This window comes from Zophobas morio, unplaced genomic scaffold, assembly GCF_036711695.1.
Source record: "Zophobas morio isolate AGI-343-1 ecotype UQ-CSIRO unplaced genomic scaffold, CSIRO_AGI_Zmor_V1 ptg000031l, whole genome shotgun sequence".
NCBI lineage: Eukaryota > Metazoa > Arthropoda > Insecta > Coleoptera > Tenebrionidae > Zophobas > Zophobas morio.
The window spans coordinates 12630060-12644751 of NW_026972136.1; the positions used below are offsets into that span (position 1 = coordinate 12630060).

General features: G+C 34.7%; 1 protein-coding gene across 2 annotated transcripts; it reads left to right on the forward strand.

Moving 5' to 3' along the window:
* Positions 1–2483: 2483 nt before the first annotated feature.
* Positions 2484–13446, forward strand: LOC135139261 (protein-L-isoaspartate O-methyltransferase domain-containing protein 2-like). Of its 2 annotated transcripts, none has more exons than XM_064069428.1 (4): positions 2484–2585; positions 2795–3494; positions 3547–3697; positions 12369–13446. In XM_064069428.1, exons 2-4 carry the CDS (start codon positions 2795–2797, stop codon positions 13231–13233), a joined length of 1716 nt encoding a protein of 571 aa, XP_063925498.1. In that variant the 5' UTR covers positions 2484–2585; the 3' UTR covers positions 13234–13446. The 2 variants fall into 2 exon arrangements, with proteins under 2 accessions (XP_063925498.1, XP_063925499.1); XM_064069429.1 differs by having other exon boundaries at positions 12381–13446.
* Positions 13447–14692: the final 1246 nt, after the last annotated feature.

Genomic DNA, 14692 nt, shown 5'->3' on the forward strand with positions numbered 1-14692 from the left:
GTACGCACACAAGGATTACATAAAACGTTCATAAGCATAAGAATTACGTTCGTCCATTGTGAACAGGGGTACACGTTTTCCATCGTTTCAACTTTATGTATTTATGTAAGCTTTATGTACTTGTTATGCCTTATGTCCATTGTGAATGGGCAGTTAAGTAAGATTAATTTCTTATACACTCTTATGAGTAAGCAGTGGCCCCGCCCACCTATTTCATTCTAATAACTGTTCTTAATATTGTTCAGTCTTATCTTTGTAAGTACTATCCCCACCCACCCGCCCTCTATTTTCTCAGAGAGGGTGATTTGCCAAAATCAGTTTTATCTTATCAAGTGTTAGCCCCGCCCACCCATCATATTATTAATTTTATTTCAGTTCAGTATAAGATGCATTTTTCGTTCTGAGCAGATAAAATTAATCAGTGAAATAGAGGCGGGTGGGTGGGCGGGCTTACTTATATAATCTTCTGTAGAGCGAGAGTGGGAATTAATAGAACCTAGGCTATAACAAAAAATAAAGAAGCGGCAATTGTAACTTTTTTGTATTATTTAAGTTAAGTAAAATTAAATTTTTTCTACACTCTTATGAGTAAGCAGTGGCCCCGCCCACCTATTTCGTTCTAGTTCTTAATATTGTTCAGTCTTATCTTTGTAAATACTAGCCCCACCCACCCGCCCTCTATTTTCTCAAAGAGGGTGATTTGCCAAAATCAGTTTTATCTTATCAAGTGTTAGCCCCGCCCATGGTAGAAGGAGACATGGTATAGGCATCCGATGTACCAATTTAAAAATGGTCTGCGCATCCATTTGTGACGTTAGGTGGCATCAACGACCTTGTGACTCTTGTGAGCTTCGCCTGTGGCTTCGCTAGGGAAGTCTAGGGAATTTCAGCTTGAGTTGTCATTGCTCTGTCCAATACGTCAATTAGTTGTCGGATAACGAATTGTATTTTAAATTTCGCGCTAATTTCACCCCACTTGACGTCACACCCGATGCGTATGCCTATACCATGTCTCCTTCTACCATGGCCCCGCCCACCCGTCGTATTATTAATTTTATTTCAGTTCAGTATAAGATGCATTTTTCGTTCTGAGCAGATAAAATTAATCAGTGAAATAGAGGCGGGTGGGTGGGCGGGCTTACTTATATAATCTTCTGTAGAGTGAGAGAGGGAATTAATAGGACCTAGGCTATACAAAAAAAATTTAAAAAAAACAGCAATTGTAAATTTTCTGTACTATTTAAGTTAAGTAAGATTAACTTTTTCTACAGTCTTATGAGGAAGCAGTAGCCCCGCCCACCTACTTTATTCTAGTAACTATTCTTAATATTGTTCATCTTATCTTTGTAAGTACTGGCCCCGCCCACCCGCTCTCTTTTTTCTCAGGGAGTGTTATTTGCCAAAATTAGTTTTATGTTATCAAGTGCTAGCCCAGCCCACCCGCCGTTTTCCTAATTTTATTTCAGTTCAGTATAAGATGTACTTTTCATTCTGAGCAGATAAAAGTAATCAGTGAAATAGAGGCGGGGTGGGTGGGCGGGCTTAATTATATAATCTTCTGTAGAGTGAGAGTGGGAAATAATAGAACTTTGGCTATAAAACTATTAACTTTTTTCTACAGTCTTATGAGCAAGCAGTAGCCCCGCCCGCCCGCCCTCTACTTTCACAAAAGGTGTCATTTGCCAAAATCAGTCTTATCTTGTCAGGTACTAGAACTACACTGGTTATTTTATACAGTTTAAAATCCATTTATAGTTTGAGGTGACGTCATCACATTTTGGTGGGGATGATTAGACAAATGTTTACATGATATTCGTATGTAATACACATAAAATTTGACAATAATCGATCCTGTCTAACAAAAATCGACACAAACGGCAGACAGACAGACAGAAACGGGACACCAATTTTTTAGGACTCTAGGGTTCATGACACATCGAGAAAATATGAAAATAACCAATCGCCCGATGGGTTCGATCACAACATTTCCTTAGCTTACGCTCGGGAAAAACGTAAAATTTGTATGTAGTATATCTAGATTGGCAGAGAGTGGTTTTATCGATTATTTGCGCTATGCATATATCTAATACTACTAACTTGCGTTGTTAAATAGCTGGATATTTTTCTGACAATAGTGACAGTGTCGTACGTCATTTTGGAAAATGCCGCAATTAAAAATTTCCCAAACCACTAGCTCTGGGAGGAAGAATTGATACAAAGCATTTCCATGGAATTCCTCTAGAATATATATAGAATGCCGTGTTATCACAATAAAATGTTTCGTTGAAATAAGATTTTTTGCTCGACGACACTGTTTTTTGAAGTGACATTTTACAAACTTCAGTTTCGGAGCAATTTACAAAAACAAAATTTTAGACATATAGTGTAGTACTTTTCAACAGCCGCGATTGTACTATGATTAAAATTATAATTTTCTGTCAGGATTTCTGTAAATGTAAAAGTGTGCACCAAAAATTCAAGTGAAAAGTCAACGTGACAACGTCGCACAAACCCTATCATTGTAATGTCAGCTGATTGTGTTGTGATGGTTGATTCGCATAAAGCAGCTCGTTCATAAAAATTGTGTAAGTTTTCTTCGACATTTATCATCACATAAAGAAAATCTGTTTTTCAACATTTCGGCAACATGTTTGCATAAATATATATTATGTTATTCTTAACAGTTTCTATTTTGGAACATTTGACATCACAAACCTAAACAAAAATTCGTCTTATTTTATGACGCAATTAGTTCTCAATTCCATATTATCATTGATTGAAAACATATTATTAGATGATGGGGGCCGGCGTGAGCGCAGGGGAGAACAACGACGATCTTATTGATAACCTGATTGAAGCAAATTACATAAAAACATCACTGGTTGAAAGAGTATTTCGAGCAGTCGACAGAGGAGCTTATTTCCTTCCAGAACCGCCAGCAGATGCATACAGGGACGTAGCGTGGAAAAATGGAAATTTCCACATCTCAGCGCCATGTATTTACAGTGAGGTCATGGAAGGACTGAAACTGAAACCCGGACAAAGTTTTTTGAATCTTGGTTCTGGAACTGGATACTTAAACACAATCGCAGGACTCATTCTAGGAAGCTACGGCATAAATCACGGGATTGAATTGCACGAAGATGTCATCCAGTATGCATACATGCGTCTTGAGGAGTTCAAAAAACACTCAGGTGCTATCGATGAGTATGACTTCTGCGAACCCAAATTCATGCAAGGGAATTGCCTGTGTTTGGCCTCAGGTTTCCACTTGTATGATAGGGTGTACTGTGGGGCCGCTTGCCCAGAGAAGTATCTCGGTTATATAAAGAACTTGATAAAGGTTGGCGGAATTTTGGTTGTGCCTATCAATGAGAGGTTGGTTGAGATGAGAAGAGTTTCAGAAACTTTTTGGTCAACTCACTATTTGTTGCCAGTTTCGTTTATAAATTTAGTCAAACCAGAACAAGGAAGTCAAGAGATAGTGCCAGCGTGTAAGCTGATTTTATCTTTGTTATTTTTTGATAGTCCTGTTGGTTTTTGTAGTTGACATTGAACCATTGTCATTGCAAGAATTGTGCAAAACTACCATCAGAAATTTGTTGCGGAAAATTATTGAAACAGAGAATCCAAATGTAAAATATACCAATATGTTGAAGAAAAGGAAAACTGCTAAGAAGAAAAAGCCTATCAAAAGGTCAGTTAATATAAATAGTCTGATCTTTTTTATCGTTTCCATCACGTGACTATTTTGCAACAAAATTGCTATCTATATTTGTTCAAAGCATACTATATTGCTTGCAAAAGGAAGTTGGTTTTGTCTAGCCAAGTGAAACATGTATATATGTGTATATGTTATTTAACTTTAATGCCTTGAATTATAAGGGATATAACAATAACACTGGTGTTAGACTTGATCCATACTAAAGTTCCTCTATAATTATTTAGATAAAAGTTGAACAAAACGCGATGTCCGTTTTTGATTGGTTGGACCCAACTTCATGGCAAGACTGTATATGACCTTAAATTGGACCAAAATTGAACCATGACACCACGAAACGTCAAAAGTCATAATACCAATTGCAAAAACAGATTCAAGGAAGGCTGTTTTTTCCATTGGTTCCCAAACAAAGCTAATATAAGAGCGATTTGGTTAAGTTGGTGCAACATTCAAAATTGCAGCAAAGACATTTGTTTTTGTAGTGCATATTTCAACTCTGCACAATTTCTGATAATTCCAAAAGAAACTTTTTAAAACAATGCAATTCCAACAATATTTAAAGGTCAAAAAACCTTCAAGAAACTCCAAGAAACAGAAATTGACGTTGAAACTAATGATTCAAATTTTATTGGAACAAGTATAAAGCTCCTATTATATGCAGAAAAAACATGTAAATATGCGCATATGCCGAGAAATTTGGCATTATATGCAAAAAATTACTAAAATATGCAAGAAAAATTACTTTTTTGCACATTGATATTTTATTTCTATCATTTCTTACAACACTTATAACTTAGATAATACATAAGTATTATCTAAGTTATAAGTTATTATCTATATAATCTTAAAGAGGGAAGCGTGTTACTGGGTTGTGATGACGTCAGTAAATTTAAGCAACTTTCTGAGACTAATAAATTATACAATGATTATGATATTAAAGTAGTTAAAACCTTGCGTCCACGTATTCGAATTGCGGGAATCTCTAATAGTGTTGATGAAAATAACATCTTAAAATATCTGGTTAAGCAGAATGAAATAATTTTTGATAAAGATAGCGAATATAAGTTGATAAAATTCTCTAAGATAAAAAATAATGAAGACCGTTTCCAGGTATTAGTAGAAGTAGATGTTTCTACATACAAAAGAGCACTGAGCCTGGGTCACTGTCTCATAGGTCTAGATGGTTGCTCTATATACTCCGGTATTGGTGTTTCCCGATGCTTACAGTGTAATGGCTTTAATCATTCTTCATCTAAGTGTAACAAAGAACTATCTTGTCCTAAGTGCTCTGACAAACATAAAATACAAGATTGTAAAGCAGAAAATTTGTGTTGTGGTAACTGTTTTAATCTAAAGCGTGATGGTAAAAGCCAAGATATCGATACAAATCATGCTGCTTGGGATTACAACAGCTGTCATGCTTATAATCTAGCGGTTAACAAAATCAAGCAAGATGTCTTTGGTCTCCCCATATAGCAATCCACATCGTTTGTGGCCTTGGACAAGTATATTACTACTGTAAATACCCTCCCAGTCTATAATCAGGTGTCCTCAATTAGCACTCTTTCCTCTTCATTAAATTTTAGCTGTATTAATAGTTCTTCAAATAGTATTTCTCATTCTAATATACTGATTTACTATCAAAATGTTAGAGGACTAAACACCAAATTAATACAGCTGCGGAATTCCATACTTTGTTGTCCCTATGATTTTATTTGTCTATCTGAAACTTGGCTCAGCTCTTCTGTCTTAGACGCTGAATTTTGTCCAAACCATCTTCAAGTGATAAGGACAGATAGAAATATGCATAAAATGAATGTAACCAAAGGTGGAGGTGTATTACTTGCATGTCGTCGAGAGTTTGCATTACAACCCATTGACCTTACATCTAAGGGTTATAATTCACTGCGGTATAGTGAATTGCTTGCTGTTAAATGCTCTATAAATTATTTCAATATTTTCGTTGTAGTAATATATGTACAACCGAAGGCAACTATTGAGGAATTTGAACTGATATTTCACATATTAGCCAATATAACTGAATCAGATAATCATAATGTTCTCATAGTAGGTGATTTTAATCTACCAGATTACAGTTCAAATTTGTCGCTTCCTGTGACAAGTAACAAAAAAATTTCATCCCTGTTCAATTTTCTCAATTTCTGCAACTACCAACAGTACAATAACGTTAATAATATTAATGAACGTTGTCTTGACTTGGTTATTGGTAGTTTTTATTGTTCTGTTGATAAGTGTGATGACTCTTTAGTGGATGAGGATGTTCACCATCCCTCTCTGATTATCTCAAAAATTCAGCGTGGCAAAAAAACCAACTCAATTAGTCACAGTGGAATAGTTAATGTCCACTGGAACTTTCGACAAGCTGATTACCCAAATTTGTATAAAGAGATAATGAAAATCAACTGGACTGAGCTTAACAGCATTAGTGATATTAATATTGCTTCTGGTATATTTTACGATAAACTAAATAATGCACTCAACCTACATGTTCCCAAAACTCGTCGTTCCCGTAAAATATGCTTTCCGCCTTGGTTTACTCCAGTCATTATAAAGAAACTGAAACTTAAAAACACCCTACACCGTAAGCTTAAATCAACTATCAATGAAACTGAGATACATAGCAAGTTTAAAAAGATACGGTCTGAGATAAAACGTGACATCGACTTAGAATACAAACGATATATAACTAACGTTGAGGTGAATATTAAATCTAATCCCAGTAGATTTTGGTCCCATGTAAACAACCTTAGTAGGCATAGGGGTATACCTTCGCAGCTGAGCTACTCAAATAAACTTCTTAACACACCTGATGATATTGTCAATGCATTTGCAGAATATTTTTCCAGTAATTATCATAATTGCACCGTGAATAACGCTGACGATTTTGCTGATTATCAAATGTTAAACCCAATAATAAATCTAAACACTATCTCGGAATCAGATGTTCTAAACGCTTTGAAAAAGATCAAACCTAATATGTGTTCAGGACATGACAATATTCCAGGCTTTATTCTGACAGATTGTGCCTGTATACTAACTCCACCTCTAACAATTCTTTTTAATTTAATTCTAAGAACCTGTAAATTTCCTGAAATATGGAAACTATCAATAGTATCTCCAATTTTTAAAACTGGCGAAAGAAATGTAATTGAAAATTACAGGCCCATATCATTAATTTGTAATTTTTCTAAAGTTTTTGAAATAATATTACACAAGCATCTTCTTTTTAATTTCAGAAATGTAATTAGTGAATATCAACATGGTTTTGTCAACGGTCGATCCACGGTTACAAATTTATGCACATTTACTCAATTTGCAGCTGACTCGCTTGATTCCAAGCTCCAGGTAGATGTAGTATACACTGATTATTCTAAGGCATTTGATAAATTAGATCATGTAATTCTATTGGCAAAATTAAGTAATATTGGTCTCTCTGTTTCATTAGTTAATTTAATTGAATCATATCTATCTAATAGGTTACAGTGTGTTACATATTGTGGACACGAGTCGATAAAAAGACCTGTTCCCTCGGGGGTGCCTCAGGGCTCCGTGCTGGGCCCTCTTCTGTTTATTGTTTACATTAATGACATTGTTAAGAACATAAAATCTAACGTTTTAATATATGCTGACGATCTTAAGATTTATAAAGACGTCTCAACCATAGAGGACTGCATCTTGTTGCAAGATGATTTAAATAGGTTTCATGAATTTAGTTTGTCTAACTTACTCCCAGTGAACTATAAGAAATGTCACATAATGACCATTACCAATAAGTGCACACAAATTCAATTCGACTATAAATTAAACAACATGAGTCTTGCTAGAGTGGATACATTTAAAGATCTAGGTGTCATTTTTGATTGTAAGCTCAGTTTTGCTAATCATGTGGAACATATATGTAATAGTGCTTTCAGGTCACTTGGTTTTATTATAAGGTGTGGTAGAGATTTTACACAGGTTGATAGCTTGCGACTGCTGTACTTTGCTTACGTTCGCTCAAAGCTCGAGTATGCATGTATTGTTTGGGCTCCTTTCACACAAAATCGTATTAACCATCTGGAAAACATACAACGACGTTTTTTAAAATACACAGCATTTAAGGAGGATGGTGTTTATCCAGTCAGAGGTATTCCTCACTCTGTCTTGTTAGAACGATTTAAAGTAGAAGCCTTAAGTACTAGACGGTGTATCGCCTCGTTAAAATTTCTTCGTAATGTGATAAATTTTCACGTTGATTGCACTGATCTTCTTGGTAAGATATTCATCTTGGTACCTAGAATGTCATCTAGATCTAATCAATGTTTTTATCTTCCAACTCCTCGTCTAAATATCGAAAAACACTCTCCAGTCTATGAAATGTGTCACCAGTATAACTTAGATCCGTATGTCTTTGATATCTTTAGATAACTTTGTCTAGTATTAGTTTCAGTTTTGATATCGCCTTGGCATGCTGAACTCTTATCAAAGAACTCCAGTAATTATAGCTGCAGTATTTCTTCCTTTCTTCATGTTAAGGCGTATTATAGTTGACCTGTAATTGGGCTTTGACCTGTTGGTCAACTTACTACTTAATAATAATAATAATAATAATAATAATAAGTATTTTGATTTAAACTACACATTTACCAGTGGCGGCTCGTCAGGGGAGGCAGAGGAGGCAATGCCTCCCCTGGAAAAATTGACTATTAGTTTTTGTTTTAATATCTGTTAACTTCAAATATATTTTAAAGATATAGCAAATAACTTTTATAGAACACTGATTTATTAAAGCGTATCTTGGTAACATATTTTGAGGTACGCGCTTTCGACAGGAATAAGTGCTGATCATCACCGTGTAGGCCAGCTTCAGATGGAGGCATGCCTCAGATAGACGAATATCTTCAGTACGATTAGTCAGTGCTGCTAATATGTTTTTGAGAAAGACAATAGTCATCAGTGCTTTATCAAAGCGCCAGCGGAGGCACTAACGCCTACCGTACTTGAGCCAATCAGATCGAATTTTTTAATCTCACGGTGAAACTGCACAATGCTGAACAGGGATGCTGAATGCATTTAGTGTGCAATTAGTTGTGCATTAATTAGACGCGAGGAAAGGTGTTCACTACATGTGCATTGCCAAGGTTATATATTAAAACTTTTAAGTTAACTTAAAAACAGTAGGACCTTGAAAATGTCAGTTTTGCAATGCTGATAGGAACATAAGAATCTCGAATCTTCAGAATTTCTTATAAAGTCTAAATATTTAAGCACGGTTTTCTTACGACGAACAATTGTATGTCAAAGATTTAGAACCTCTCATCCAGATTTGAGCAGAACTTTATTAATTAATTGATTAATATATTTAAATCAGCCCTAGATCATATGAAATGCTAATAAAGTAAATTCTGTAGTCTTTACACCTTCTTGTTGGTTTATGTGAAGCAATTAAATGTTTTTTATTCGAGAAGTGTACCCATATGGAGATATGTTCCTGACTCAGAGCTATTTGTATTGTTTTCATAAAAACGAATAAACAATCTGTCTTTTAACAAAAGTAATTGCGAACATGTTAATTAATATCTGCTGATTTTGAAACGAAAATATTGCCTCACCTAACGAAAAGACCACGAGCCGTTACTGACATTTACAAATTAAAACTATGTCGGTGTATTCTATTACTCTATTAATTAGCTATTTTATTCATTAACTAGTTACTCTTCTGAAAAATATTATTATTTAAATTTATTATAATGTTTTTCTAGATTTTCCATTTTAAATGAATGTCTTTGATCACTGAAAATATATTTATGTACTGAAACACTACGCTCTACAACGACATAATATTATTGGAACATATTTAAGCGACAACACAATTAACGATAAAATCTCGTTTGTTGATTGGTTGAGAGGCTGAGTTGGTGAGACGTTTCTGTCACATTTCTCGATTCTGTCACGAAATCAAGTCTTCATGATGGAGTGATATTTTCTGGATAGCTCTGATGCTCTGAATGAAGTGATAAATTTTGGAGACATAACCTCGAAATTTATGTCAAAATAGAAGTTCAAAATCGTAATTCTGTGTTATAAGTTCTTAAAATTAAGGTAATTGTAAAGTTTTGAGCTTTTAATAAGCTTATATGCAAAGAATAAATGCAAACTTTGCATTTAAATCCTATGCAATGACATTTATCGCAAGTGATAATTTATCGCAAGTGATAATTTATCACTTCGATCAAGAAACAAAATCCCACCCCTGAAAACTGTCCATCTAAAGTGGGATTTATAAACTCCGTTGCTAAGTTGCCGTATTTAAACGGGTTGTAGAAGAAAAGTGGAGGATTTAAGTTGATTACTACAAAAATTTACCATTTTAGACACATTTTAAGTTTCTTGTTGTCGAAATAAGTCTACACATATTAAGAAAAAAAGGCAAAATGTAGCCCCGCCCGCCCGCCTGTGTCAATTCTGATGATTTTTTTTATTCGTCGTGAGCCAAGGGGGCGGAGCTGTACTGCAAAATCCTGATTTCTCTACGAGAAATTAAAAACATTTTTTTGCGTATCGTGTTGTTCAAAGCTTAATTTAAAAATTTTTCCACAAGAATTTACCATTTTAAACATGTTTTAAGTTTCTTGTTCTGAAAAGATGGCTATGTATATTAAGAAAAAGAGGCAAAATATAAGCCCCACCCGACCACCCTATCTCAATTGCGATGATTTTTTTTTAGTCGTCGAGAGCCAAAGGAGCGGAATTGAATTGCAAAATCCTTGTCATTTCTCTAGAAGAAATTACCATGTAAGACTTGTTTTGGAGTATAGTGTTATTCAAAGAATACTATGTATATTAAGAAAAAATTAAAGCCAAAGATTAAGCCTCACCCATAAATGCCCTGATCTAAATAGTAATGAAGTTTTCATTCGTTGGCTGACCTAAGGGCGGAGCATAATTGCAAAATCCATGTTTCCTTAAAAAAATTTACCATTTTCAACGTGTTTCAAGTTTCTAAGAATAAAAAAATTCATCACAATGGACATGGGGTGGGTGGGCGGGGTATATTTTTTGCCTTTTTTTTAATATATACAGGGTGTTTCTTTCATTTGATACAACCCCTGTAACTTTTTCATTCTTGAAGATAAACCCGTAGTTCTTTAACCAAATTTGTATCATTCTCAAAGATTTATATGATGGTAAGCACACATTTTTATTATCACTGGCGGTAGAACCGGAAATGACGTCAACTTATTTTTTTTTAATGGAACACTAGGTATAATTTTTCATAAATGGAAAGATTGATTTTTTCACTACAAAAAATCATAAGCAACCAATATTCTAAAATCAATAATAAAAAAGTTATTAATTGTAAAAAATCCTTATTTTTCTACGAGAAATTACCATCTTTTTCATTCGTTGTCAGATCGAGGGGCGGGGCTTAATTGCAAGATTCGTATTTGTCTACAGGAATTTACCTTTTAAACATGTTTTAAGTTTGTTGTTGTGAAAAGATGACTACGTATATTAAGAAAAAAATGGCAAAATGTAAGCCTGCCCATCCGCCCGATCTCAATTGTGATGATTTTTTTATTCGTCGTGAGCCAAAGGAGCTGAGCTTAATTGTAAAGTCCTTATTTCTCTACGAGAATTTAAGAACATGTTTTTGAGTATCATCTTGTTCAAAGAATACTATGTATATTAAGAAAAAAAAAAGCCAAAAATTAACCCCACACATATCTATCTCAAGCTCAATTGTTATGAATTTTTCATTCATTGTCAGACCGAGGGGCAGAGCCTAATTGCAAAATCGATACTTTCCTACAAAAAATTACCATTTTAAACATGTTTTACGTTTCTTGTTAAGAAAAAAGAGCAAAATGTTATGCCCTTGTAGTTATAATACCTAATTTGTTTTTGAGACGAATAGCAATAAATCTTGTTGATTTAAACGTCGAGAACAATCTTCAACAATGCATAAGTACTGTCAGAAAGCCACAGTGTAGAAAATTAGATGTTCTGTAGTGTTGCTTGATTCATACGATGCGTTGCGATCACGTGATGGAAATGATAAATTAATTCAACTGTACATTGTTATTCTAACAACTTCGAATTAACCTATTGTTGCCAAATAACCAGACATACGGTTGTACTCACCCACTCTAGAACTGTTATACAGTAAACTCACTTGACATACACCTTGTAAAAGTTTTATGACTTAAGCGCTCTTATAAGTCAAACTGGCTATTGTAAGCTTTGTGGACCCGAACCGCAAGGATTATTACTGTCCATTGTTGCCATAATGGAGCTGTGCACTGAGTTAAGTTATACAATTGCCAGTTTGACTTATACGGGTGGTTTGGCTTAAGTCGCTTTAGTCATAAAAGTTTTACAATGTGTATGTCAAATGAGTTTACTGTACTTACCATTCGTAAGTATTTAGGCACCGTGGAAGAGAAAGATCGTCTTTCCACGTTAGGCACCAATGTTTTTTAGCGTTCCACCATCTACACGACATTCCTAACATACAAAAAATTTGGCAACAGACGACAGACAGACAGATAGACAGAAGTGCGTGACCGTTTTAATTTGATATTTCATCAAAATTAAAATAAATTTGATTCGTTTCTTCAAAATTTGAACATTAACTCACATTTAGATTTTCATTCAGAGACAGAAACGGCAGAAGAGAAACTCCCAGAGCTTCAGAAGAACTCCTCGACTTCTTCTTACTGACGGTTGCCCGTAAGAAGAAACGAATAAATCTTGCGGCAGCTCAAGAAAGAGCAAATTCGTCAAGTTCAGCTAATAACGACGACAGCGACGATGTATCTTCTGACAGTGACGATTCGTCTCTGGAAGATTCTATGGAAACCATGGAGGAAGCTTTGAACATATTGGATAGAAGAACGCACGAGAATTATGCTTCAACCAGCTCAAACTCTCAAAATAACGATACAGAAGAAGCTACAAGCAGTAAACACGATATCAAAGATGATAGCAAGGTGATAGTGCACAGAGAGAATACAACAGAGACTGAAAACCAAGATCAAACGGTAAGTTACAACATAACGGTGGAACCAATGGTCGTGGAAGAACAAGTACCAGAAGAAAATAACGAGAAGTCAGAGAAGAAAGAGAAGAACAGTAGAGATAAGTTCGACAGCGGATTGGGAGACGAAGTTTTGATTTCTGAATTGCCTGTCGACATGGTGGAGACCATGTCGAGCAGCAGCGACGACGATCAGGAAAATAAGAGATGTAAGAGAGGACTGAAAGACAAAGAGAAGAGGTCGAGTTCGAAGTGGCGCAAAATCGACAGAATAGACGCCCCGAAAAAATGTGATAGTGGAGAGAGCACTGACAATGAGGACAAAAGTGATAGTGAGAGTGAGTACGTCGAAGCCTTGCATCGGATGAAAATGTACGTAAGTCCGTATAGTGTACATATGAAAAGTAAAATTCAACAACTGCCTCTGCCGTCTAACGTGAAGAAGTTTCTAAACTTTTACAGAGATTTTTAATCTTTCTGCAAGTAATTGTACTAGAAGATAGGAGAGTTGTCTTAGGGTTGTTCCCGTTGCGGTTAATAACGTTATAAAAAGTACCTAAAGGAATTTTATACATTGAGGTGATATTGTGTAAATTATGTGTTATGATCTGATTTCATTGTATTTTACATATAACTACATTGTGCTTGTATTTGGGTTTATTAAAGGATTTGGCTGAAAAATTTATTTTGAGTAGTTTTTTTATTGTTACATTTGTAGCGAAGTGTTTTCAGTACACAAATGGAACACAGAATTTTGATAAAAAGGTGGAAGTATCAAAATTAAGAACAATTTGAACATGGTGATATTACTCATTCTGCTTTAACACAGACCATTAAACAAATAGGAAGACAGTTCATTGCCATTTAATCGTATAGTCTAGGAAGCGACACTAGCGCTGCGCGAGCGGCTGGAGCAAACACTCATTCGCTTATACTCGTGTAAATTTCGTAATAGATCGTGTTTACTGTCAACAAATATCTCCTTTAACGTCATTCAAATTCAAACGCCAAATTAAAATTTTTTAAAAAGGTTTTCAGTAGTAAGTTTGATGGCTATTATATCTGCTATTTTTAAGTCATATTAATATAGTTTTACTTGCTTCAGATACAACGGAAATGAAAATTATTAATAAATATCGATGCAAAGTTCCAAATTGTCCGTCAGTATACGCAACAGGAATCAACAAGAACAAAAATAAACATTTTTTTATTTTTCCTAAATCTCCAGTTCAAAAACAAAAGTGGATAGATACCATTAATGCCTCCTGCACAGAAAAAATTGTTGTTAATTGTAAAAAAGCTTACATTTGTGAAGATCATTTCAGTAAAAATTACTTTACGAGCACCGCACAAACGAACCTTCATAAATACGCAATTCCCACTATTTTTAAGGACAGTAGTCAAGCTGTGATTAATACTAATGGTGATGGGTATTCCAGTAAAAGTGAACAAAAAAATTATAAAATTTTAATTTTTTTAGTCGGAACTATTCCGGAATCTGAGTATGATGGTAGCGTAAATTCACAAAGACGCAAACGCCATTGTGATACTCTCACGACAATATCACATACTCCGAAAAAAAGAAAATATTCACCCAGTGTTTTGAAAAAGGTAGGATGCAAAAGAGTGGACGACTTAACTCCTAGAGAGCAAACTTTATTTAGAATAACAAAACGCCAGAAACAGGCAATAAACAGATTAAATTTAAAATTATGTAAATCAAAAAAAAACTTGGATCTTCTAAAACGTGCTCCCCAAAATCATCTAATTAACATTTTACAAGAAAATTGCAATTCTGTAAGTGCAAGCTTCATAAAATCCCAATTTGATAACATGAAAAAAAAAATTCCTAGATGGTCAACTGAAAATAAAATATTTGCCTTGGCTATGTACAAAACAGGTCCAAAATGTTATCGCTTTTTAAAACATTT

Excerpts from the sequence above, each read along its gene's own strand:
- LOC135139261 (XM_064069428.1), top strand. The coding sequence starts at position 2,795 with ATGATGGGGGCCGGCGTGAGCGCAGGGGAGAACAACGACGATCTTATT. Across the intron at positions 3,495-3,546 it reads TCAAGAGATAGTGCCAGCGT|TTGACATTGAACCATTGTCA; the intron begins GTAAGCTGATTT and ends TGGTTTTTGTAG. Across the intron at positions 3,698-12,368 it reads AAGAAAAAGCCTATCAAAAG|ATTTTCATTCAGAGACAGAA; the intron begins GTCAGTTAATAT and ends ACTCACATTTAG.